This window comes from Jaculus jaculus, chromosome 4, assembly GCF_020740685.1.
Source record: "Jaculus jaculus isolate mJacJac1 chromosome 4, mJacJac1.mat.Y.cur, whole genome shotgun sequence".
Lineage (NCBI taxonomy): Eukaryota > Metazoa > Chordata > Mammalia > Rodentia > Dipodidae > Jaculus > Jaculus jaculus.
Window position 1 is genome coordinate 79,602,047 of NC_059105.1, and position 26,425 is coordinate 79,628,471.

Here is a 26,425-nt window from a genome sequence, read left to right on the forward strand (position 1 = left end):
TTTTCAGTTTGTTTCAAGTCTCTGCAGAGGATCTAACATGGAATACAAAAATCTCAGGTATTTTCGGTTGGCTTATTTGTTTTAAGCCTTCTTTGTATTTAGTTTGCATGCTTGGTTTTATTTCACATTCTCACTGCTTGCATTAAATTAAAATGATTACAGAAACCATCACTTTTCACTTTCTCTTTTGACATTTCACTGATCAGTATTTCATTAAAAGTATCAACTTTCTCTAGGATGCAGAGAGACTAATAGAACTGACACACAGAAAGAAAAATTCTCCTGAACGAATTTCCCCACCTTCTTGGTGATTGTACACCTGCCTTCCTTATAAGGAGAACAAGGAAGTAAATCATGTTGAGGTTGCTTTCAAACACAGCCTTTCTTCTTTACCTGTCCAGGTAACTTCTGTTTTCATTTCGATCTTAATGAAAGCTTTTTAATTTACATCTCAAGTTTCTTTGCAAAGCAATGTAAGTAGTATTTAAAGTTTTACACTTCAGGAAAGAAACCCTCTGGACACCCAGCCTTGGTCTTGTAACATTGGAGGTAACTCGTTTTTAATCTGCCAGCACGGTGAGAACTGAGCCGAATGGGGATTGAGCTGCTCTGCCTGCTCTTTCTATTTCTAGGAAGGAATGATCACGTCCAAGGTAAGATCTGAATTCCCCGATATAGATGCTTTTGTGGCATGTTTGACAAACTGTCATTTGATTCAGAAACTAGATCTGAAGTTATTTTTCACTGATCTGTTTGATAACTCTCTTGCCACTGAGTTAACATTTTAACGGACTATAGGCAGAGGCCGGGCTGTTTCCACAATGAATGTTCTAGGCATAAAGTAAATAAATACAAAGGTTCCAAAGGCATTTTAATGAGGAGGATTAGACAACATTGCTGCACAATAGGACTTCTTAATTCCATTGTGACAGTCATTTTGGAAGCCTTTCTGTTTTAGCATACAATAAAGCCTTCCACTTAGAAGTAATAATCTGGAGAGATAGAAAAGGATTTTTATTTCAAAAACAGAAATGCTAAATTTATAAGAGATGCTAGTAATTTTTGAAATTAAAGTGCAGATGTTGAATATGGAGAATTAATATGCTAATCCTGTATGGTGAATTTAGGATGTGGTGGGTATAAAATAGAAACTTTTATGTGAATTGCTAACATTTTGAGGACTAATCTTTGAAGACGAAAATAAACTTTGATATTGTTTTATTCAAGTAACTTCAGAGGCATAGGTCTCATAAATTGGGTGAACGGAAGTGCCTTAATGCCTTGCATCTTGCTGGTTTGAAAGCAGGTGGCTGTGCTGGGGACGGTGCAGAGACCTGCGGAGACTGCTTGCTCGCGGGACCTCACTGTGCCTGGTGTTCCCAGGAGGTAAAGCCCATGACCTACCATGCTCCCGAAAACTGTTCACGCTTATGCTAATGTCCTGCGTGAGAGCTCTGATCATGTCTCTTTTTGTTTCCCCTGCGGAGTTCTTTATTTAAGTTAAACATAGAGAAAGGAAACTATAAGTGCCAGTGATCAAAGTAGTATTCATTTAATTACATTCAAAACAATTCATAAAAGGAATGGATGTAAAATTATTTTTAAAAAAATACTTAACTAATGGTCTGGCCTGGTCACTCTTCTTTTTCTTTTTTTTTAGCTGGTTACATGTAAAACAGAGACTCAATAACCAGTGTTCATGAAACAATATTTGCTGAAGTTAAACAGACATTTACTATCGATTCTGCAGTTGTATTCCATCTCGGAGCCAGGCTCCAATGTGAGTCTCTGCTAGGTATTTCAAGAAGATGTCTAGGTTGAGAGAAAGCATTACTTTCAGACATCAGCTATTCTGTAGCATAGCAATTAAAGCTCTAAACAAACAGTCCTTATCTGGCCACAGTGAAAACTATGTAAAGTGGTGGACATGATGGGGAATAGCTAACAAGACAGCCCGTCAGTCACTATCTGAGCAGTGACGCCTGAGAGCAACCTGAGAAAGATCCGTAGTAATAAAGGGATGCCCTTGTGTTCTGGATTTTAAAATAATTCCCACCTACTCGAAAGATGCTAAGCATTCCTACCTGCAATTGCCAAGTTCAAGAACCAAGTGGCATGCTCAAGGAGAAGTGAGCCTAGATGCCTGTCTCAGAAGCAGCTTGTAACTATCAGAGCCTTAACTTAACTTCACATTCAGTGTGTATCTGTGGAGAGAGCCCACATACGCAGAACACTACCAGTTCATTCACCTGCCATAACCTTCACTGGTGGAGCCACAAGCAAAATTAAGGCAATTAGGCTCTTTTGAGCTCATGTTTGACAAGTAGGTTAAAGAGTATGCAAGAAAGAGGGCTGGAAAGATTGCTTAGTGGTTAAGGCATTTGCCTGTGAAGCCTAAGGACCCAGGTTTGATTCCCCAGAACCCATGTAAGCCAGATGCACAAGATGGCACATGAGTCTGGAATTTGTTTACAGTGGCTAGAAGCCCTGGAATGCCCATTCTATCTGCCTTTTTATTTCTTTCTCTCTCTCAAATAAATAAAATAAAACTTCCTTTTAATTTTTAAAAAACAGCATGCAACAAAGAAAACAACACACAATTTTTGGACATGAGCTTTCTAAAGATGAGACTATTTGCTTCATGCTAGAGTCTTAAAATACCAGTTTAGAATTTGTATTGCAATGCTTGTTTTGTTTTGGTTTTGTTTTTTGTTTTTTGGAGGGGTTTTTGTGGGTTTTTTAAAATTAACATATGAGCACTTCCTAAGGAAGTACTGATAGCTTTTCTTTGAGCCAGAACTTGGCAGCTAAATGATGCTCAGATTTTAAGCCAGGTTTTCCTTAGAGGCCACTCTAAGCAGAAGTAGCCATTACTATAGTAGTTGAGACTGACAGAAGATTATTCACAGGGCACACCCAAAGTTTGTCCTGTGGTTCACAGCATCTTTGTTTTGCTGGTAAAGGCTGTGGGTACCTCTGATAGGAGCTACATCATGTGAAAGATCCTGAGGTCTTGTGCTGCCATTGTTGGTTGGCCTTTGTTCCATCATGGGAAGTTGTAGTTTGCCATGCTCATTCTAGAGCATAGGCCTGCCTGGCAAGTAACAAATTATATTTTCATATGTCAATTTTCAAAGAATTGCAGTCTTCCTAGTTGATAAAAACAGTGAGCTCTGCTTCAAATCCGAAGGTGAAAGGAAAAAGTATGAGCACTGGTTTGTTTAGGGACTCAAAGGGCCTCAAGTTCACTTTTGCACTTTTGCACAGGCGATGCGTTAGATCAGCCTTGGCTATCAGTAAGATTGATTCCTCTCCCTTTCTTCCCCCCTTTCTTTCTTTCTTTTCTTCTTTCTTTCCGTACCAGGCATTCAACCTAGAGCCTCACATAAGCTAGGCATTCACTCTACCACTGAGCTATAACCCCAGGCCCTAATGACAGGTTTTCATCTCTCTCTCTCTTTTTCTTCTATCTTTTTTTCTGTACTGTTTTTGTGTCCTGGAGGGGTGTGCAGATGTGTGTGTGCACAGGCATGTATGTGGACAGGGGTCAGTAGAGGATGTCAGGTGCCCTCCTTTATCTCTCTTTGGACTGATTTCCATGAGAAAGTCTCTCACTGAACCTGGGGCACACTGTTCTGTTGTTAAAATAAATGGCCAGCAAGCTCTAGTGACTCGATCTCTACCCTTCTCTAATCTGGGGGTGCAGGCATGAGCAGTCATGCCCAGGTTTTCTGTGGGTACTGGGGATTGAACTCAGGTCTCCATGCTTGTGCAGGAAGGGCTCTTATCCACCAAGTCATCCCCCAGACCTCATTATCTCTTGATTCTTTCTGCCTGGGTGCTGTTGGAATGGCCACCCCTCTCCCAGGAAGTGTATCTGTGGGCCTTGCTCAGGGTGATCTGAAGAGGGCTGAGGAATCCTAGAGTCCGATACAGAAAAGCAGGCCTTTAAGCTATCTTCTCTACTTCCTTTCCTACCTCCAAGCCTTGGAGAAAGCTCTTAAAGTGCTTGAAATAGAACACTGTATATCATTGAGTTTCATGTGACCAAGAGGTCATTTTCAGTGAATGCAATGCTATAACAGAAGGGTAATACAACAGTTAATAAAACTGGTACACAGGGGCAGATAGGCCCGATGTCCTGTGCTCTGATCCTTTAGGAACTCACAGAAAGAATCACTTTGGATTTGGCAATAGACACACTGCAAAGCTTGACAGTTCTGGGATTCCAGGAACCACCATTTGTCCTGATCAAATAAATCTACAGGAGCTGGCAACTCTTGGAACTCAACTACTTCAAGGATCCAGTCATGACAGTGGAGAAAGTTTTAAAAAATGGGCTTTGAAGAAAATAAATACCTGTTAGATGAGCTCAGTTGAATAAAAGGAAATTCCAGTTTTGCTCAAAATTTCACTGGTCAAATTCTTGGGTTATTCAACTATGACATCTTCAGACCTACAATTGCCAACATTCATTTGGGGATGTGACTTATTTAGTATGGCAAAATGCTTAACTGGCAAAGCATGTGAGACACTTTGGCATCTTAAACTAAAATGCAGATTTGTCTTTTTTCTTTTTATTATTTATCTTCCTTTTTAGAATTTTACTCATCCATCTGGAGTTGGTGAAAGGTGTGATACCCCAGCAAATCTTTTAGCTAAAGGATGTCAATTAACCTTCATCGAAAACCCTGTCTCCCAAGTAGAGATACTTCGGAATAAGCCTCTGAGCATAGGCAGACAGAAAAATAGTTCAGACATTGTTCAGATTGCACCTCAGAGCTTGATTCTGAAACTGAGACCAGGTATGTTGTGCTTCCATGACTCACGTGAGTAAATATGATGTTCTAAGTGCTTCATTGCTATGCCAGTGACCCAGCCTCCACCAGGTCACACATCGTTGAACATATGATTCATGTTTCTCAAGCTTAAGGAAACAGGGGATTGCTAACACTTTTCTTTTTGACATTGGTCCTGTGCACTCCAAATGTGACCCTAAAAAAAAAAAAAAAAAAAAACCCTCTCTAATAGTGACCACTCAAATTACCTAAATGTTGTCCAGGCTACCTCTCATTTCTTCAAGGGTTGAAACATAGATTTAATCTCCCTTTTATTGGGTTTACCTTTTCTAAAACCACACACAAAAAAATTCTGCTTATCTTCCATCTAAATGGAAGCTAGTTCTCCCAAGGAGATATAAAATATCCTAAGTTATCCCTCCTTCAGCCTTTCAGGACTCACTGCTGAAAGATTTCCGTAGACTGCTCATGTATAAACATTACCATGGAGTTCATGAAATTGTATGCATCTTAACAAGTTCATGTTGAAATAAAACAGCCAGCTGGCAGAGATTGGCTAGTTGCAAATTAATGTGAGGTTGATGAATTTACCTTTGCTGTGGGGCTTTGCAGGAAGTGAACATACCCTGCAAGTACGGGTCCGCCAGACGGAGGACTACCCGGTGGACTTGTATTACCTCATGGACCTGTCGGCCTCCATGGATGACGACCTCAACACAATCAAGGAGCTGGGCTCCCGGCTTTCCAAGGAGATGTCTAAATTAACCAGCAACTTTAGACTGGGCTTCGGCTCTTTTGTGGAAAAACCAGTCTCCCCTTTTGTGAAAACCACACCAGAGGAAATCGCCAATCCCTGTAGGTAAGTAACTGATTCTCTGGCATCTCTGGGCTAGGATTTCTATAGACTTAACCTCCACGCCCCAGCCACAGTGCCAAGAGCTTGCCAACGCGCTGGCATTTCTCACTCATCTGCTTGGATCTCAGCAGTTCTCTGTGGCCTAGGTCATCCATAGCCAAGGTGAGGTCATCTCTACTACACCATTCTAGCCTGGGGCTCCGCAGCATCTTTCTCATGTGCAGATCAGGATATAGCAAAGCCAGACATTTGCAGGTAAGGGGACTGAAACCTATGGGTTGTCACCCTCTCCAATGCACACCAATTCCTCAAATACATTCAATCCTTAATGGCTACCATTTTCTCAGGCTAGTTGACACTAATCTACATTTCTCAGAGTTTTTCTCCACCACCATGACTTCTGTCACAAAATAATAATTTTTGCAGGCTCCCCTGACTTACTTTGGGAAATTTGGCTTCCTCACACTGCTTGAAGACGGATTTTACAGCCTTTGGAGCTATTAAATTCAACAGGAAATAAGACAATAATTCAATTTTACTGTGCTATGATCAGCCATTAGAACTATGTATTATGCAGGTGATGGGCAAGGGCAAATGGTGTTGTGAAGGCTTACCTGTATGGTCAGTGACATGTTCAAAATCAAATTATTTGATATTCTTCTAGTGAAAAAGAGCTGTCGTTTGCTCTGTGCTAGAGCCTATGCTGAACACTTTATACTCATGACCTCATTCTGTCCTTATGATAACAGCAGGTTAAAGCTGTTTTCATGATTCCTGTATGCAGAGGAAGTGATCACAGCTCTGAGAGGTTAGTAACTTGCCCAAGGCCATATGGCTAACCAGAGACTTCTACTAAAATCTGGTTTGGCCCCAAACCTTAGTTTTTATTGTTATGTATCTAGTGTATATGAAAATGATTTTTCAAATGGATGTTAACAGTTAATAAATTTATACACGGAAGGAACCAATCTTTATAAATGACAAACAGCTTGAATCATCATTTTAGAGCACTCAGTGTAAGTTCTCAATTATAATCTAACATGGCCCAAAGTAATTTACCCATGAAAGGAATTGTGCTCAGAGACACTGCTCTACAAGAATTGCTTTTCTCTTTCACACAAAGAAGTCCAGGGAAAGGCAACTCGGGGCCAGTTGGCAACTCTACACATGTCAGGAATCCAGGGCTCTTCTGCCACCTGCTCTATCATCATTGGCACCTGGATTTTATCTTCATGGTCCTAGAATTCTGTAAGGGTACTATCCATTTCTTCATTCCAGCAGGAAGGAAAAAGGAAAAGGAAGGGCATGGCTTTAAGAAACAGCTTTGCCTGCTCCACCAAAGGTACAACCAACATACACTGAAAGTGCAGACATTAAAATGCCATTTGGTGAGTTTTGATAATTGAAGGAGCCAAAATAGTCAACATCCCAGACAGGACATGGTAAGCATGGTCATCCTCTCAGAAGTTTCCTTCATGCCCCATGGCAGTCAATTCTCCTTCCTCAGAAGAAACTACGCTCTGATTTCTGTTTAGATTGGCTTTGCCTATCCTTGGATGTCATTAGTATGTAATATTGTAGTATATACTTTGTGTCCGGATTCTCTTGTTCACATTGTTTAGAATTATTTATGTGTTTGTGCATATCAGAAGTTTATTCCTCGTTTTTTTTTAATATTTTTTTGTCATTTTTATTTCTTTATTTGAGAGTGACAGAGAGAGAGGGAGAGAAAGAGACAGATAGAAAGGGAATGGGTGCGCCAGGGCTTCCAGCCACTGCAAACGAACTCCAGATGCGTGCACCCCCTTGTGCATCTGGCTAACGTGGGTCCTGGGGAATCGAGCCTCGAACTGGGGTCCTTAGGGTTCACAGGCAAGCGCTTAACTGCTAAGCCATCTCTCCAGCCCTATTCCTCGGTTTTAACATACATTCCATATTTGGATATTTGGATTCACTGAATTTCTTTTCTTTTCTTTTTTTCTTCCATGGATGGATATATGGATTTCTTTCACTTTTTTGGTTATTGTGAAAAATGTTGGAATGATCATTTGCATATGAATCTTTTCAGGGACATATACTTTTATTTTTCTTAACTGTATACAGACACTAGAATTAATTAATTGTATAATATGTTTTAATTAAAAAAAACTGCCAGACTCTTTTGCAAAATGAATGCACAACCTTTTATTTTCATAATGGTATGAGAGGGTTCCAGACAGTCCACATCCACACCCATACTTGGTGTGGGCAGGACCAGATCTCATTTTAAACTGACTAAATTCCTCTAGACTCATTAGTAATTAGTCCTTTTAATTTGAGACATTCTAATAGGTATGTAATGGTGCCTCACTGTTGCTTTGATTAGCATTTCATTATTAAAGGAGGTTGAACATCTTTCCCTGTGCTTATTTGTCCCTCTTATACCTTATTTTGTGAAGTATTTTTCTTAAGTCTTTAAAAAAACTTTTAAACATTGTTATTTATTTGCAAGAGAGGGGTTTGGAGGGAGTACCAGGGCTGCTAACCACTGCAAATAAATGCCAGATGCATGTGCAACTTTGTGATTCTGACTTTATATGGTCCTGGAGAATTGAGTCTGAGCTGTGATGGTTTGCAAGTAAGTTCTTTTAACTGCTGAGCCATCTCCTTAGACCCTTTTCCTAAGTCTTACAACAGTTTTTCAAATTAGATTATCTTATTAATATTGTGTTATAAGAGTTCTTTCAATATTTTGGACATGAATTCTTTGCCAAATGTTTCATAAATGTTTCCCCACTTGTGATCTATATTTTATTTTCCTAACAATGTCTGAAGTAAAAAATAATATTATTAAATTTTTATATAGACTAACATATAAATTTTCAATTTTATAGTTAGCATATTTTTGTTGTAAGAAAGTTTTTTCTTCTACTCAATTTTTTGTTTTGTTTTTTTTTCTTATTGAAACCTTAAGGTTAAAGCTCTTACATTTAGGCTTACAGACCCAAATGAGTTTTTTTTTTTTTAATTGAAAATGAAAGAACAGGGTCTAGCTTCATCATTTGTTTGCATATAGGTAACCAGCTATTCTAGCATTGTCTGTTAACCAAGACTTATCTTTGATTTTGTTAAAAGTCAATTGATTATACATGTGTGGCTCTAATTCTGGATACCATATTCTCTTTGACTGATCCATTCATTGTCCTACTGTAGTTTTGTAAAAAGTAGAAACAGAAATATGTCCTCCAACTTTTTGTTTCTTTTGTTTAAGTTTCCTAGAACCTTTTCATTTCCACATAAATTTTAGAATGAACCTATCAGTTTCTCCAAAAAATATTCTGAGGTTTTGACAGAGCTTATATTGAAACCATAGATCAGTTTGGGGATATTTAACTTCCTAAACCCATCCTTATTACAAATATCTCTATTGCTTTGTCTTGTTAAATTTCTCTGAGAAACGTTGCACTGTATTAAGAGTGAAACTCTTGCACCTTTTTTTGTTTTACTTATTCCTACAGGTATTCATGTTTTTGTTTTCAATGATAAATTTATAGAAATGAAATTGATTTGGAATATTCATTTTGTATCCTGAAACTGACAAATTTTCTTATTAATTCCAGTCTGATTTTGTAGACTCCCTGTGATTTTCTACAATGCATGGTCATGTCATTAATGAAAAACAATTTCTTCCTCTTCAATATCTATTCCACTTTTTCTTGCATTCTTGTGTTGGCTAGGAGCACCAGTGTAATTTTTATTGATGTGTTGCGAGGAGACAAGATTGTCATATTCATGGTCTTTAGGGGGGAATATTTAAGGTTTCACCCTTAAGTATATTGTCAGTAGTTTTTGTTTTTGATTTTTAATTTCATACATCAGGTCAAGGAAGGTAACCCACTACCCCTACTTTGGTCTTTCATACATTTTCCTTTTAATTATAAATGGATGCTGAATTGCTTTTCCTAATTTAAGAAGCTTTGTCAGTGATGTTAACGAAAACCTTATAGTTGCTAAGTACATTCCTCCATGAAGGAGGTAAGATTGATAGTACGTGGCTTCTAGCAGTTTCTGCAACACTGAACATGCAAATTCCCAGAGTTATAATAACTTGCGTCAAAAGTGCCAAGTAATAACTATGGTTGGTTGTTGTTGCAAATTATTGGATTAATTTGTAAAAGGAAATAAGCTTATTTAAAACATCTCCCAAATGTCAATGTCTGATATAAAAGCATTCCTTCTGTTTCTAGCATTTTCTTCTATATATCAAAGAAAACTGAAACGTCCTGAGATTTGTATTTGGTTTTTGGCCTAATTTAAGCCCTGCTATAAGCTTCACTAGAGTCTAATGACGGTCAATTCCATCAAGGCTTACCAAGTGCTTCCTCTGCCCAGGGTCATATTTAGAATCATTCTTCCTGCCACAGACAAGCTAAAATGTAGCAGTTTGACTTACATAAGAGACCATGGGAAACAATAAATATGGAATGCTAGCAGAGAAAACAAGTAGAATTAAAAAGCTTTGCTAAGTTGACCATCAACACCTTGAACTAGCAGTGAGACTCTATTCACAAACAAGCTTCTAGGAAGATCAAAGCAGTTTGACTATTTAACTTTGGCTAATAGAAACACTCCATTCATACATTTGTTTCTCTTTGCTTTGTTTGAGACAGGATGGTTCTTTAGCCAGTGTGGCCTGAAACATGTGACAGTCTTCCTGTCTCAGCCTAAATTTACTGAATCTCAAGCATTATACTAGATGTGGAAAGATCTAGAGAGGAAAAAAAAAAAAAGACCCTGGCCCATTGCTTAAGAAACTGACTTCCTGTCACAGAGCAGCCATGTGGGATAGCATGGTGGTTAAGCACCTGGACTCCAGGGTCACCTCTGAGTTAATTCTGCATTCCTAATGTGCCTTTAGTTGGGTAATTTAACCTCTCAAATCTTCAGTTTCTTCCTCCGTAAATTGGGAATCACAGTACTGATCACACAGATTGGCTGAGGTCATGAACAGAAGCATTTTGCAGGAGCATGATAAGTTCTCAGTACATAGTAGGACAAGAGCAACCACAGAGCACGGCGGGGGGCGGGGGGAGAGGACTGTACAGCGTACAGCAAGTGGGGAGCCATTAGGGGAAGATCATGGGTTTGATCTCCTGGAAACAGCAGTTGTCTCATTTCCATTAAAAAGGATAATAATATGGACTTCCTAGAGACATTGTGAAAAGTGAATGAACTCAGAACTTAACAGACATTCAAAACAAAGCTTACTTTCTCTAGTTAACACACTCTCTTATCTCTCGTTATTTTCATTTAATAGACCTCAAACTTTAGATCTCAGGACTCCCACATACAATTAACAATTAAGATCCCAAGCATGTGCGGTTGCAGTGTTACATGTCTAATTGTTGCCCTCAGGAGGCTGAGGAAGGAGGATTCTGATTTCAAGGCTAGTCTGGGCTACAAAGCAAGTTTCTGTCTCAAAAAAAAAAAAAAAAAAAAAAAAAAAAAAAGTAAGGGGCTGGAGGGATGGCTTAGTAGTGAAGGCACTTGTTTGCAAAGCCTAAGAACCCAGGCTCAATTTCCCAGTTCCCATGTAAGCCAGATGCACAAGGTGGCGCATGCATCTAGTGTTTGTTTGCAGTGGCTAGAGACCCTGGCGTGCCCATTCTCTCTCACTCACTCTCGCTCTCAAATAAATAAATAAATATGTTTAAATATTTTTTCAAAAAAGTCAGGGCTGAGAAATTGCCCAGTGGTTAAGGTGCTTGCCTGCAAAGCCTAATGACCCAGGTTGGAACCCCAGTATCCATGTAAAGCCAAATGTAAAAAGTGGTGCATGAGTCTGGAGTTCATTTGCAGTATCAAGAGCCCTGGTGCTAGCTCACTCACATGCTCGCTCTCTCTCTCTCTCTCTCTCTCTCTCTCTGTCTCCGTCATTTTCTACTTGAAAATAAATAAACAAATAATTTTTTAAAAATTAAGACTTCCCAAAGACCTTTAGTTTAATTAATTAATGTCTATCTATAGTCTTCTTATTAAAAATAAAACTGAAGCCAGGTGTGGTGGTGCACGCCTCTAATCCCAGCACTCGGAAGGCAGAGGTAGGAGGATTGTTGTGAGTTCAAGGCCACCCTGAGACTACAAAGTGAACTCCAGGTCAGCCTGGGCTAGACTGAGACCCTACCTCAAAAAAAAAAATAAATAAATAAATAAATGTGATAAAATGAAAGAATTATTGATTTAATATGTCTAATAAGAAACCCGCTGTAAATTACTGTAATGTGTTTAATGGAAAAATGATTATATTTACCAAAACAAACAAAGGTCAGCAAATTTTGGGTTTTAAAATGAGTGATATTAATCCACATTTTGTGCAAACTCCTAAACATCTAGATTAGTAGAAGACAACTGGATTATCATATCTGCTTCTGCATTTAATCTATTGTAATGTTTTTAGGTAAAATTGCATGAGAAAGTCAGACCTCATGTAGACATTTATGGGTAAAGGAAACTCACTTAGTAGCTTCTTCCAATGACTGTGGACAGACTTTTACTATTACATTCAAGGCAGGTATTAGATGGAAGTTCAGTGCGTAACATAAAGCACTACCAAGGAACATTTCAGATTCTACAACATTAAGGTCCATGCGTCTGTCTGGAACTTTAGGTGACTTTTTTGCCAATCATAATTTTGTAACATGATACTTAGGTTACTTGGAAAACTTTGATTCAATGAGTTATGCCAATATTCCAGATTTCATGAGTCATGCTAGCTAATATTACCACCAGTCTTATTACCACATTGAAGTGTTGGAAAGTGTTAGGAGTATTGGTAATCTCTGTGGTATCAAATGAACAATTTCCTAAATTCTAATGTTCCTAGTTATCTTGAATTTTGTGATTGGCAACAAATGCAAGCATCAGTATTCCTGGAAGTGACAGTCTCACTTTGTTCATTTTTAAGAACATGTCTGTCAAATACTCATGTTGGAATGATAGTCTGCCTGTCAATCATTCTTTAAAGTAAAAATGATGCTCCATGTAAAAAAAAAAAAGCCAGTTCAGCTCAGTCACACAGATGCTTTCTTCTATGCATGCTGTACTTTGTGCAACATAAATGCTTTACGTAAATTCTTCAAATGGCAAAAAAAACCTTGTATTCAGAGATGCATAATTCATATAATGAATGATTTTTTAATGCTTCCTCAAGGACAATCAAGTAAAAGTAACATTCATTCTCAATATGGTGAGTACTTCCTGGAGCGGGGAGGGGGACACTTCTCAGGACTCCTAGCGCAGTTTGGGGCAACTGCCTAGACACATGGGGAAGCCCCAGCTCTGTACTCACTGTTGCTCCTCTGGCCTCAGTGAAATCACACAGTAAAATTAAAATGGCATCTCTGCAATGTACTGAAAATAGTTTGACCTTAAATGCCATCTGGAATGTCTTAGGGATCCCATAATACTTCTTACATTAATGGATGAGAACAAAATGTGTGAAAAGTTTTAGCAGAGCATGCCTTTAGCCCCAGCACTTGGGAGGCTGAGGTAAGAAGATCACTGAGGGTTCAAGATCAGCCTGGGGCTACAGAGTGAGTTCCTGGTCAGTCAGCCTGCATTAGCGTGAGAATGTGCCTTGAAACAAAAGAAAAAAAAAAGTTTTAAAGTATATAACTGAAATTATCATAAAATTAAGAGATAAAATATGAAGAAAAAGATATTGTTAAAAGAGTTCATAAAATTAAGTCAAAAATAAGAATTGCCCCTACAGGAAAATAATTAAAGGATATAAACTGGCCAATTGACAAAAGAATAAATATAAAATGTCTGCAAATATAGACAAATGCTCAGTCCTGGTAATTAAATAAAAGTTCAAGAGAGCATTCAGATGGCATCTCCAGGTAATCAATTACTTTGGTTTTTCATTTGTTTTGTTACATGGATAGTCTCAAATACTAATATCAGAAATGACAGCTGCTATAAACTTTTTGGAAAGGAGTTCTTAAGATGGGTCAAAGTATAACCTAGTAATATCCCCATCAAAGAAATTTTTTCTAAGCAGAAGTGTGAAATAGTTTGAAAATATATGTTAAAGAGATTTTATTACAGAAAAAAAATAAAATAAAGTTTCAGATATAGAAAATGAACAAACCAACGAGGACACACCTCACAGACATTAAAACCTGTTCTTGCTGGTCTGAGGAGATTAGACAGTTGGTAAACTGCTCACCTCACAAGAATGAGGACCTGGCATTGTATCCACAGGACCCACTCAAAAAAGCCAGGCATGACAGCACACACCTATGATCCCCGTGCTGAGGAGACAGACAGGAAGCCCTCGGGATCGCGGGCTAGCTAGATCAGCTGAATTGGAGAGCTCCAGATTCAGTGACAGATCACTCCTCAAAAAATAAGGTGGAGGGTTGGAGAGGTGGCTTAGCAGTTAAGTGCTTGCCTATGAAGCCTAAGGACCCCAGTTCGAGGATCATTTCCCCAGGACCCTTGTTAGCCAGATGCACAAGGGGGCGCACGCATCTGGAGATTGTTTGCAGTGGCTGGAGGCCCTGGCGTGCCCATTCTCTTTCTGTCTGTCGTTCTCAAATAAATAAATAAAAATAAACAAAAAAAAGGTTTTTTTAAATAAGGTGGAGAGTGATTGAGGAAGGCACCTAACACCAATCTGTGGCCTGCACACTCATGCACACACTGTGTATACACAGTCACACACACACATGCACACACACATACAAACATGTATACACATGCATATGTACCACATATTCATGTGAGCAAAAAGGGGAAAGTTGTCATTTCCTTCTTAATACTTTAATAAAACCCATTTTTTAAATGAACATGTATTATTTTAGTTCAGGAAAACATGATTCTAAAGATATCACTAGCCAAATCTATTATCTGTCTCAGGGCTGTGCTGGACTCGGCGTGAAGTGATTTGCATAAGAAATGGCACTGGTGTTTATTAAACACCTTGCAGAGCTCACTGTGCTATGTGCTTGGCATATTTTATCTCTGCAGCCGCACAACCACCCTGCTAGGTAGACACTCTCTGTGGTCAGCACTTCAGTTTCCATAAAACCTGACGCATAATATTAAGAATGAGGGAATTATGACCGACTTCTGAGAGTGAACAGTAAACATCACAAATCAGAAAGGAAATATGAAAAGCCACCTGGAAATGACGCTTTCCTGGACCCCCCAGAGCAGGTGTCCCGACACAGCTGAAATAGCAGACAGGCCCGGTGAGCTGGGGGAGCAGAGGAAAGAGGGGTCCAAGAGGCAGGAAGGGCATGTCCTAAGCCATTGGCTGCCAAAGCCTGTGAAACTTCCCCTGGCTGGGGAAGCTGATGAGACCAAGAGCAAGCGTTCTGGAGATGGCTGTCTGGGCCATGTCAGCGTGTGCCATTCAGCACCAGAGTTCTCCAAGTCTGCTTGCCCTGAAGCCTAGGGACAAAAGGAAAGTCTGAATTGCTTTTTGTGCAGGTCCTCTGATAAGGAGAAGGTGACTGTTCTCACAGACAGCAGCATGCTCATTCCCTTGAGAACTTGATTACTCGGTGTGGGAGGATCCACAGTCATTCGAATCTATAGTACAGTCGGTTCTCATCACTCATGGTAGCCATATTCTATAAAAGTGTCCAAGCATTGGTTTGTCTAACGCTAAACATTCTCCCACAAACAATGAAAGAGAGAGGTTCATGTAAACGTCTGTTGTATGTGTGTCTTAGTATAAAAATGCCTGATTTAACTAATATTCTCTGTTCCTTAGCAGTACACTTGAGACAACAGCACTAGAACACATGCTTGAACGAACTTTATCTAACAAATTTTCTGCACAGGACACATCACAAACAGCCTTTTTGCAGTTAGGGACACTAAATAACACTTCAGTATTAGGCTTAAGGACAATTTTGAACAGTGAAATCATCAACAAAAAGTGTAAGAAATTGATTTAAAAAAAAAAAACACCATGGCACTAAACAGATCATCAAAAGCACAGCTGTTTACTCTGTGAGGGTAGAGAGAAGAAATAGCCTCGCCTTGCTGACCTCACTTCACAGGGGGAAGCTCTCTTGTTTTCCCTCTCTGGTCATATCCAACTAAGAAAATGATTTAAGCACCAGGTCTTCTGGCACAAGCCTGTAATTGCAGCTACTCTGGAGGCTGAGGCAAAAGAATCACAATTTCAAGGTCTTTGCCCCATTTTGTGAGTGGGGTGTTTGACTTCTTACTGTTTAGATTTTTGAGTTCTTTGTAGATTCTAGAGATTAGGCCTCTTTCAGTTGGATACCCCACACATATTTTCTCCCATTCTGTGGGTAATCTATTGGCTTTGCTTATTGTATGCTTATCTGTAAAGAAAGTCTTCAGCTTCATGAGATCCCATTGGTTGAGTAACTGTTTAAGATCATGAGCTACTGGGGTTTTGTTCAGGAAGTCTTTTTCCATTCCTATATCATGGAAAATACTTCCTAAATTTTCTTCCAGTAGTATTCGAGTTTCTGGTCTTATATTGAGACCTTTGATCCATTTGGATTTGAGTGTAGTGCATGGCGAAATGTGTGGATCAAGTTTCAGTTTCCTGCATGTGGTTATCCAGTTTGTCCAGCACCATTTGTTGAAGATGCTGTCTTTTTTCCAGCCTATATTGTTTGGGCCTTTGTTGAATATCAAGTAACTATAGTTGCTTGACCCAAAGTCCAGGTCCTCAAGTCTATTCCACTGGTCTATACTCCTGTTTTTATGCCAGTACCATGATGATTTTATTACTATGGCTTTGTAATATAGCTTTAGAGCAGGTATGGTGATGCCTCCAGAGGTATTTCTTCTGCTAAGGGAGTTTGGATATGCGAGCCCTTCTGTCTTTCCATATGAAATTTGAGACCATTTTTTTTATCTCTGTGAAGAACACTAGGGATTTTAATTGGAACTGCATTAAATCTGTATATGGCCTTTGGTAAGAATGTCATCTTCACAATGTTAATTCTGCCTATCCAGGAGCATGGGAGGTCTTTCCATTTTCGCAAGTCCTCCTCAATTTCTTTTTTCAGTGTTTTTATGTTTTCGTTGTATAAATCTTTCACTTCCTTGGTTAACATTATTCCATGGTATTTTATTTTTGTTGTTGTTGCTATTGAAAATGGGACTATGTCCCTTATTTCTTTCTCTGTATCTTTGTCATTTGCATATAGAAATGCTACTGATTTTTGTGCATTGATTTTGTATCCTGCTATTTTGCTATGGGAGTTAATCACCTTCAGGAGTTTGGGGATGGAGTCTCTTGGGTCTCTTACATATACAATCATGTCATCAGCGAATAGAGCTAGCTTAACTTCTTCCTTTCCAAATTGTATCCCTTTTATTTCCTTCTCCTGTCTTATTGCTTGAGCTAGGACTTCCAGTATTATATTGAAAAGCAGAGGTGAGAGTGGACAACCCTGTCTTGTTCCTGATATTAATGGGAATTCCTCCAGCTTCTCTCCATTAAGTATTATTTGGGCCTTCAGAGCTTTGTATATTGCCTTTATTATGTTAAGATATGAACCAACCACGCCAATTCTCTCCAATTTTTTTTTTTTTTTTTTGGTTTTTCGAGTTAGGGTCTCACTCTGGCTCAGGCTGACCTGGAATTCACTATGTAGTCTCAGGGTGGCCTCGAACTCTCGGCGATCCTCCTACCTCTGCCTCCCGAGTGCTGGGATTAAAGGCGTGCGCCACCACGCCCGGCTCTCTCCAATGTTTTGATCATGAAATGATGTTGTATCTTGTCAAAGGCCTTTTCTGCATCTATCAAGATGATCATGTGGTTTTTATGTTTAACCTTGTTTATGTGGTGTATTACACTGACAGATTTATGTATGTTGAACCACCCCTGTATTTCTGGGATGAATCCCACTTGGTCAAGGTGGATAATGCTCTTGATGTGTTGCTGGATTCGGTTTGCAAGGATTTTGTTCAGGATCTTTGCATCTAAGTTCATTAGGGAAATAGGCCGGTAGTTTTCTTTTCTTGTGGCATCTTGTGGTTTTGGAATTAGGGTGATACTAGCTTCATAAAAGGAGTTGGGTAGCTTTCCCTGTTCTTCAATTGTGTGGCACAGTTTTAGGAAGATTGGTTTAAGTTCTTCCATGAAGGTTTGATAGAATTCAGCTGAGAAGCCATCTGGTCCTGGACTCCTCTTTTTGGGGAGGTTTTTAATTACTCTTTCAATCTCCATGAGTGTGATGGGTTCGTTGAGGTGATTAATCTGCTCTGAGTTTAGCTTTGATAGATGGTATGTGTCCAGGAATTTATCCATCTCCTCCACATTATCCAGTTTTGTGGAGTAGAGGTTTTTGAAATAAGTCCTGATGATTCTCCCAATTTCACTTATGTCTGTTTTGATCTCTCCTTTTTCATTTTAGAGTTTGTTAATTTTTTTTTGCAAGCTGATTTAGTTTCATTTTATTAAATTTTATTAAGGATTGAACACACAAAGATAATCTATGGATCAGTTTTCAACAATAAAACACCCAATTGCAAGGTACTTCCTGGCCTAGAGCAAGACTTGGGCAAAAAAATACAAAAACTTAAGTGACTGGAGCTATTTAAGACACTTATTTACAAAGTATGACAGCCCCAGTTCAAGTCTAAAGCTACCCACTTAAGCAGTTAAGAAGCCCTGAGACACACACATGCAAATGAACAAGAATTTAAAATAAAAGAAACTATATAAACTTTAAATGAGTGTAGCATTTTAACTTGTTTGGCTGCATTAAGACTTCTCTCTGCATCACAACAGTTTAAAAACTTAGTGCTATGCAGGCAAAATGGCATTACATTTTTTGGTTTGGTTCTTCTTCCTTTTTTTCTTAGGTAGGATCTTTGCTTTAGCCCAGGCTGACCTGGAATTCACTTATTACCTAAATATTGGTCAAATGAGGTAGAGGTAAGATCACTGACTCTGAAGCCAGCCTGAGAGTAAAAAGTGGATTTTGTTAATTTGAAGCTTCTCCTCTTTTTGCTTGACCAAATTGGCCAAGGGTTTGTCAATCTTGTTTATTTTTTTCAAAGAACCAGCTCTTTGTTTTGTCAGTTGTCTTAATTGTCTCCCAAAGTCTGCACGAGCTACAGAATTAATTCAAAGTCAGCCTGGCAATGAGACTGTGTTTCAAAACAAAATAAAAAAGAAAGGGGTATGGGGGTTACTTTTGTTATTTCAATGAGTAGGTAAATTTAAAGATACAGAATCCACTAATTGTGGGGATCAAATGTGTACTTCAGACAGATGGACTCATAAACAGAGGGCCTCACTCTGAAAGATATAGATACTCTTTGTGTGCCGAGGAGACAGACAACTAGACCTGAAGAGCTGAGGGCCAGACAATGTCCATGCTATAAGTCTGCCAGCTCGCCTCAAGAAACATACCACCCTCGCCGGGCCTCCTCTTCTTGTCTCTCTGTGCTTCTATACCAACGGTTGGCAAGCTTCTGGAAGACTTGGTTCATCAGAGGCTGCTGAGCCCACCCTAGTTATGTCTATGGTGGTAGACCTAAGGCAGGGCACTAGATGTGGCATTTCTAGCAATGGCCATGTAATGCTCATGCTGCTGGGCCAGGGGCCTCACTTGGAGAACCTCTGCTCTATGCTATTATCCTTGTTTATAAAACAAAAGCTTAAATTTCTATGAATAGCTAGTAACTGACTTTCAGGATAAGATGTGGCTGCATTTTGAAGACTCAAGCATTCAGTTTTCTAGGCTGAGGTCTTAGATTCAAACTTCAGCACTACAAAGGAAAGGAGAAAATTTCTAGCTTGGTGGCCTTCCTGCACAGAGAAAGAAAATAAAATCTAACTAGATGTCTGTCAAAAGATTTATGAAGAAGAAAGGAAAGAATAAGATGTGGTGGCGCTCTCAAAGAGCTCCATCCATCAGTCTATTATGTCCCTTAGTGCGGGTCTCACCCTAATGTGACATTTTAAGGACAATAGCTTTAGTGCCTGCAGGGTGTGCAACCATGAGTTCGACTCTAGAACAGGTGGACTCTAGAACCAAGAGCCTTGCTGTGATCTCTGGGCCCAGCAGGGGGAATACAGGAAGAAGAAGGAGAAAGGGGTGCTCTCTTGTCTTGCTTGGGGATGATGCATGTGTGATGACAACTTGAGGTAGCGGAATGTGAAGCCTTGTTCTCTATAATCTTAATGGTAGATGGAGGTTAGAAGGCAACGTATGGGAGTGGTTACATACACTGGAATGGGGAGGGGTGTTTCTGATCACTTGGTGTTCTATTATTGGCTGTGTTTGAACCTGTATGAGACACACAGTAGGCTCCAAATAAGTGTTAGCCAATCTAGTCAACACAGAGATGATGATGGCCTGAACTGTGAGTCATGGACAAGTTATCGAGCAAGGGTCTTTATTTTTTAATTTTTTTTTTACTTTTTATTTATTTATTTATTTGAGAACGACAGACACAGAGAGAAAGACAGATAGAAGGAGAGAGAAAGAATGGGCGCACCAGGTCTTCCAGCCTCTGCAAACGAACTCCAGACGCGTGCGCCCCCTTGTGCATCTGGCTAACGTGGGACCTGGGGAACCGAGCCTCGAACCGGGGTCCTTAGGCTTCACAGGCAAGCGCTTAACCGCTAAGCCATCTCTCTAGCCTGCAAGGGTCTTTAAAAATCTGGCTTTATTAAAAAAAAAAAAAAAAAAAGTTGCAGCCAGGCGTGGTGGTACACGCCTTTAATCCTAGCACTTGGGAGGCAGAGGTAGGAGGATCGCCATGAGTTTGAGGCCACCCTGACACTACATAGTTAATTCCAGGACAGCCTGGACAGGAGTGAGACCTACCTCGAAAGACCAAAAAAAAAAAGTTGCTAGGGGGCTGGACAGATGGCATACCACTTAAGGTACATATCTGCAAAACCTAAGGACCCAGGTTCGATTCTCCAGATCCCATGTAAGCCTGATGCACATGGTGGTACACGTGTCTGGAGATCATTTGCAGTGGCTAGAGACCTTGGCAAGTCCACTCTCACTCAGTCTGTATCTCTCTCTTCTTCTCTCTGTCACTAATAAATAAGTAAATCAAAATAAATCTGAAAAAAAGTTGCTAGGCTATTTGTATTTCAAGAATCTTTGTATATCTTTTGCAGTAGTATTCCGTATACCTGTTTACCTACATTTGGGTTCAAACACATTTTACCATTGACGGATGATGCTGAAAGATTCAATGAAATCGTGAGGAAACAGAAAATTTCTGCTAATATCGACACTCCTGAAGGCGGATTTGATGCAATTATGCAGGCTGCTGTATGCAGGGTATGCTGGGGAGAGCGGCGTCCGTCCTGCTGACAGGAACTTCAACTCGTATTAACTAATCTGCTCTGGAACGCTAACCTAATTTTCCTTCCTTGTTGATTTTTCCATACGTATGTGTGTAAGGGCACACATGTTCATATATGTGCATATGTACATGTATCTACATGTCGGTAGAGGCTGGAGTTGGACGTCAGCTGTCTTCCTTATTACTCTCACCAGCCAGGCTTGACTGGCTGTCCAGAGGCCCCAGAGACTTTCCTCTCTGCCTCCCCTAGAGTGACAGCTGCTCTATCACACCGAAGGGCTCAGGAGTCGTGAGATCCAAACTCAGGTCCTCATGTTGTGCAATACACACGTTACCCCCTGAGTCCTGTTTTCTTTCCACTAATCACTATTTTTTCCACAGTTGATTCCTTTTTCCTTTTTGCATGTGCATGTGATGTGTGTATGCATGTTCATACAGGCACACATATGTGTGCAAGTGTGTGCACACGTTTTTGTGCAGGCTCATGTAGACACTAGATGTCAATGTTGTATGTGTTCCTCAATCACTTCCTACCCAATACTGTTACACACTTACCTTTTTCAGAAGCTTAAATCATCTGAAAATATTATCCAAGAAAGAGCAAATGCCATAGCATTTCATATTTTTACTACATTCTATATACTATATTCATAATAGACAAAAAGGCTAAAATGGATAGACTAACAATACATTGCTTATAACCTGAAGTGTTTAGGCAGCACTGATCCTCATTTGGTCTGGGCCTGCCAGTCTCCAGTGCAACCCAAGATTTTTCTCTCACTTCAGGAAAAAATTGGCTGGCGGAACGACTCTCTCCACCTCCTAGTTTTTGTGAGTGATGCTGATTCTCATTTTGGAATGGACAGCAAGCTGGCAGGCATTGTCATTCCCAATGATGGGCTCTGTCACTTGGACAACAGGAACGAGTACTCCATGTCAGCTGTCTTGGTATGTAACCTGCATTATGTCCTTCTTTCAGGGCCACAGGTAGACCAATGAAGCAACAAGTGTTATGATAGCACATACAACAATGCCCACTTGGTGTAAGCAATGCAGACTTGCAGATTTAAGATTTAGGAATTGCTCTCTGTCATGCTCACTTGCAGCAGGGGTTCCCCACAGACCACAAGTAGGTGGTAGGGATGTGAGAGAAGTTGAAGCCTGTTATGGCATATATGATTCCAGAATGTCCCCAACTTCTCAATGATCCTGGGGCCAGCACAAAGCAACACAAGCAGCTCTTTCTGCTCTCAACTACTGGCCCCAAAGGAGAGATCTAGGCCAGAACAGTACCGCCCAGGGCTTCTGGAGAATGGCTGTCCCAGTCAAGCCACGCAGCCACAGGCCATGGGGCTCCAGAGAAACGACTAATCAGGTACTGCTTGGTTGGTGCTTAGTAACAGTCAGCTTATTTTCTGTCACTGAAAAAATGCTAGTGATATTATTGAAAATCGTCATTTTGGGACTGTGTGCAAGTGTGGTGAAGTCGGTGAAGTGCTTGCCATGATCAGCTCCTCAGCACCCAGGGAGATCCCTGGAGCTGGTTAAATTGGTGAGCTCTAGCTTCAGTGAGAGACCCTGTCTCAAAACAATAAGGCGGAGCCTGGTGTGGTAGCGCATGCCTTTGATCCCAACATCTGCATTCCAGAGGTGAAGGTAGGATGGCTGTGAGTCTGAGGCCAGCCTAGGACTACAGAATGAGTTATGAGCTATGGTGAGACCCCATTTCAAAAAAAAAAAACAAAAATAAAAAGTAAAGCAGACAGCAATTAAGGAAGACCCCCACAACACCAACTTCGGGTCTCCACATGCAGGCATACTCTCTCACACACATGTGAACATGTATATATATACACACACATACACATACATACATACATACACATACACATGCATGCATACCATATACCCCTGTAAAAATAAATTTAATTTAAAAAGTAAAGTAATAAAATAAAAATTAGGGCTTTTATAAAATAAAGATTTCTGAGTTCTTTTTACCTATAATATATGGTCTCAAAAGAAGGTAAAACTGGCAGTGTTCTTTTGACCAACAATATATGGCTTCACCTGACCTCAATAGAACCTGAGTATTCAAACTGCTTTCCATGAGCAGACTTCTGCTGCTACACTGGCCAATGTTATTCCCTTTACCCGAATGCCCTTCCTGCTAGCTACACCCCAAAGCAGTTGCCTCTCATTTCACCCTGATCCATACATGTCATGTCTTCTTGCACATCTCTATAAGGAAATGTGTTTTCTTACAGCTGTCTTTCTCCCTGGCACATGGCCAAAGCCAGTTTGTTATCTCTGTTTCTTGACAGCACAGTTCCTAGAACACAGTGGGTGTTGACATATGCATGTGATTGATTAAATTAAGAGACATCAACCCAAGGAAGTCATACTATCCACATTTAACACAAGAAGTAATATGGCTCAGAAAATCTAAGGAATCTTTTAAAATGATAATGGTATAGAAGCATATATCTGGAATTCTGATGTCAACTGAAAAAGTGACTCTCTCCAATTCCAATCCCTAATAAATTATTCAATACCATTCCTTGACCTTAATTTCTAAACTTCAACATGCATTTTTCCTGCCTGTGATCAGTTTCCTCAAACACACATCTTCTTTGGTCTTACACTATGCCTGTTCACATGAGACTAGCATGATGCAGAACAGTCATGTTTTGTCTTTTCATCAATAAGGGACGGGAGATTGAGAAATGGATGGATCCTTTTCCATTATCTCTTTCTTTTAAACGCCCCATAATAGATACCTTGCAAGCAGGGATATCATAGGACTCTAAAGTGACCTTCTCATCTAATAACTGTTCGCCTCACTCTTGCTACGTAAGTGTCTGCACATGCACAGAAGCTAAGGGACCATTCCCATGCCCCCTGGGTCCTTGGAGCATTTCTTGTGAACTCAAAATTGAACCAAATCCCTGGGACCATGAAATTATAGGGCCTAGTTTCTGGCCTTGAGCTGGGTGTGATGAATTAAACCAACAGATTTCATTCAAATAGAAATGGCATCCTAGGTGGTACGATCCTGGCAATGCACATTAGCAGAATTAGAGGTGCAGGGCACATGGAGGTGAGGAAGAGCTGGCACTGGAGAGACTTAAGCTTTAGGGTGAAGAAAACTAAAGTTTGAGCAACTGAAAAGCAGAGGAGGCTGATCACGTCATACTCAGGAAAATTATAGTATCTGGTATCTCTACTAAAAAAAGCCAGGTGCAATGGAGAACATGGATATAGCCAGATTTACAGTAGGGAAACTTGGGCCAAGCTAGACTTTTCTCTCAATTCAACCTTTGTATGTAACAAACTTTAGACAAAACTATTCCAGTAGAGCCGACAAAAGAACACAGTGCATTAGTGAAAGGAGGGTCTCTTCAAGTTTACTCCCTTTTGGCTGATGGTAATCATAATCAACATTCTCAGGGTTTTTTTTTTCCTTGAGGTAGAGTCTGACTCTAGCCCAGGCTGACCTGGAATTCACTATGTAGTCTCAGGGTGACCTCGAACTCAAGGCGATCCTCCAACCTCTGCCTCCCGAGTGCTGAGATTAAAGGCATGCACCACCATGCCCAGCCCAACATTCTCAGTTTAACTTATGTCTCCTCTTTGTGCATTATCCTCATTTGAATCACATGACAGGCAAAAGTGCTTCATGTTTTCCAGACTTGCAAAGTAAAATCATCGTCAAATTTGATGGTTAATAACTTCTTTTAATTAAAAAATATTTTTATTTGAAAGAAAGTGTGTGTGTGTGTGTGTGTGTGTGTGTGTGTGTGTGTACGTGCTAGGGCCTTGATATTGCAAACAAACTCCAGACACATATACCATTTTGCCATATGACCTTATGTGAGTACTTGGAATTCGAACCCAGGCCAGCAGACTTTGCAATCAAGGGCCTTTCACCACTGCGCCATCTCCCCAGCCCTGTTTTTTTTTTTAAGTACTCATATCACTTGGGAAAGAATGTATTAGTGGACCAGAAGTACAGTGTTTTCATTTGTCCTTTGTAAAGTACTGCAGGATCCCATACAGCCAAATTATGACATTAAAAAGGAAACAAAATAAAACCCAAGAACTGGAACGGCCATGTCTCCCATCAGACAGGAAGTGTAGTGGGTTATGCACCAGTAGACTGTCCCTTCCTCGATCTTCACGCCACTTCATCCAATTCCAGTCAGAGTCTCAGAGCCACGAGAGCCACCTCAGTCACATTCATCGTGGTCTGACTGCCCTGCCCTCCAGTCTAACATTCCTGCCTGCTGGTGAGTGGCACTTAGAGGAAGAAATGTCTCTTTACTGTGGAAAATATGACACTCTAAAGCCTTGAATTAAGTTCCAAGTGGTTTGCTGAGAAGTAAGAGAACACAGCACAGCCCAGTGCCAGGAACTGACTCTAGGACTTAGTGAATGTAGGACGCTTAGGGCACAAGTACTGTGCCAACTAAGAGAATAATGCTAATTGCATTCTTGTTAAGCACTGAAAATGCTCAATACTAAGAGCCTGTTAAAATAAACATTCCTTCAGTTTACATTCTTTTGTGAAGATGGTATTTTAAATTTATGTATTGATTTCAGGAATATCCAACAATTGGTCAGCTCATTGATAAGCTGGTGCAAAACAATGTGTTGCTGATCTTTGCTGTGACCCAAGAACAAGTCCACTTGTACGAGGTAAGTGGGCATCATTTGGGACTCCCACAAGGAGGTGGTGCACCATGCAACGTTCACTCTGTGACCAACACTTGGATCACTAACACATACCCAAAGTCCAGCACTGGGCAAAGTGGATTCCTTTACTGTTTTCAGTTTAAATGACAAACATGGAGGCGAAGGGGAGAGTGGACACAGACAGAATGGAACAGGAAGAAAGAATTGGTCCACAAAAGAGAGTACCAATAAATGTGGACCGAAACTTCAGGAAAACAAACTTTCCATCTGATGAGGAGAGAGTTAACATAGAACAGAGACAACATTATGAGTGGGAGAGGAGCTGACAAAGTCCTTTGATATTTACAAACTAGGTACATAGAAAAGACACAGATAGAGACCCACTGCAAGCTATTGTAAAGTGGCAAGTTAAAAGAAAAAGAAAAGGATAGGTTCCTTTGGACCAAAAATTAATTTCTTCCTTAATGTAATTGCATTTGTAGTTCATGTTTTCAGATAGAAGCACTAATGTGAAAGGGGAATCATTCTATCAGATGAAACAATGCTTGTAAAGCACCACAGAAAATGGAAGCCATCTATGCAGATGTAAAAGACGTCTATGGTTTTTGCTAACCCAAGAAAAACAGCATGTCAAAACGTGGTGAACTGAGGTAGAGCAAGTGGCCCATTTGTGATGTGCAGTTTCACAGAGAATCAAGAAGTCTTTAACATGGGCACCAGAAAATGCAGACATAAGACTGTCCATGCCTTACATGGA

General features: G+C 40.0%; 1 protein-coding gene across 2 annotated transcripts in view; it reads left to right on the forward strand.

Annotated features, from left to right (window-relative positions):
- The first annotated feature begins 383 nt into the window (after positions 1-383).
- The window catches only part of Itgb6 (integrin subunit beta 6), an 84,006-nt gene continuing 57,964 nt past the window's right edge, over positions 384-26,425 (forward strand). The window contains exons 1-7 of one of the 2 annotated variants that reach the window (XM_045147551.1): positions 384-653; positions 1,304-1,386; positions 4,601-4,805; positions 5,412-5,658; positions 20,786-20,951; positions 21,763-21,924; positions 25,576-25,671. In XM_045147551.1, coding sequence (XP_045003486.1) covers positions 593-653; positions 1,304-1,386; positions 4,601-4,805; positions 5,412-5,658; positions 20,786-20,951; positions 21,763-21,924; positions 25,576-25,671 — 1,020 coding nt within the window. In that variant the 5' untranslated portion in view covers positions 384-592. The remainder of the gene's footprint in view (positions 654-1,303; positions 1,387-4,600; positions 4,806-5,411; positions 5,659-20,785; positions 20,952-21,762; positions 21,925-25,575; positions 25,672-26,425) is intronic. The other variant, XM_004651874.2, reaches the window with a different exon arrangement.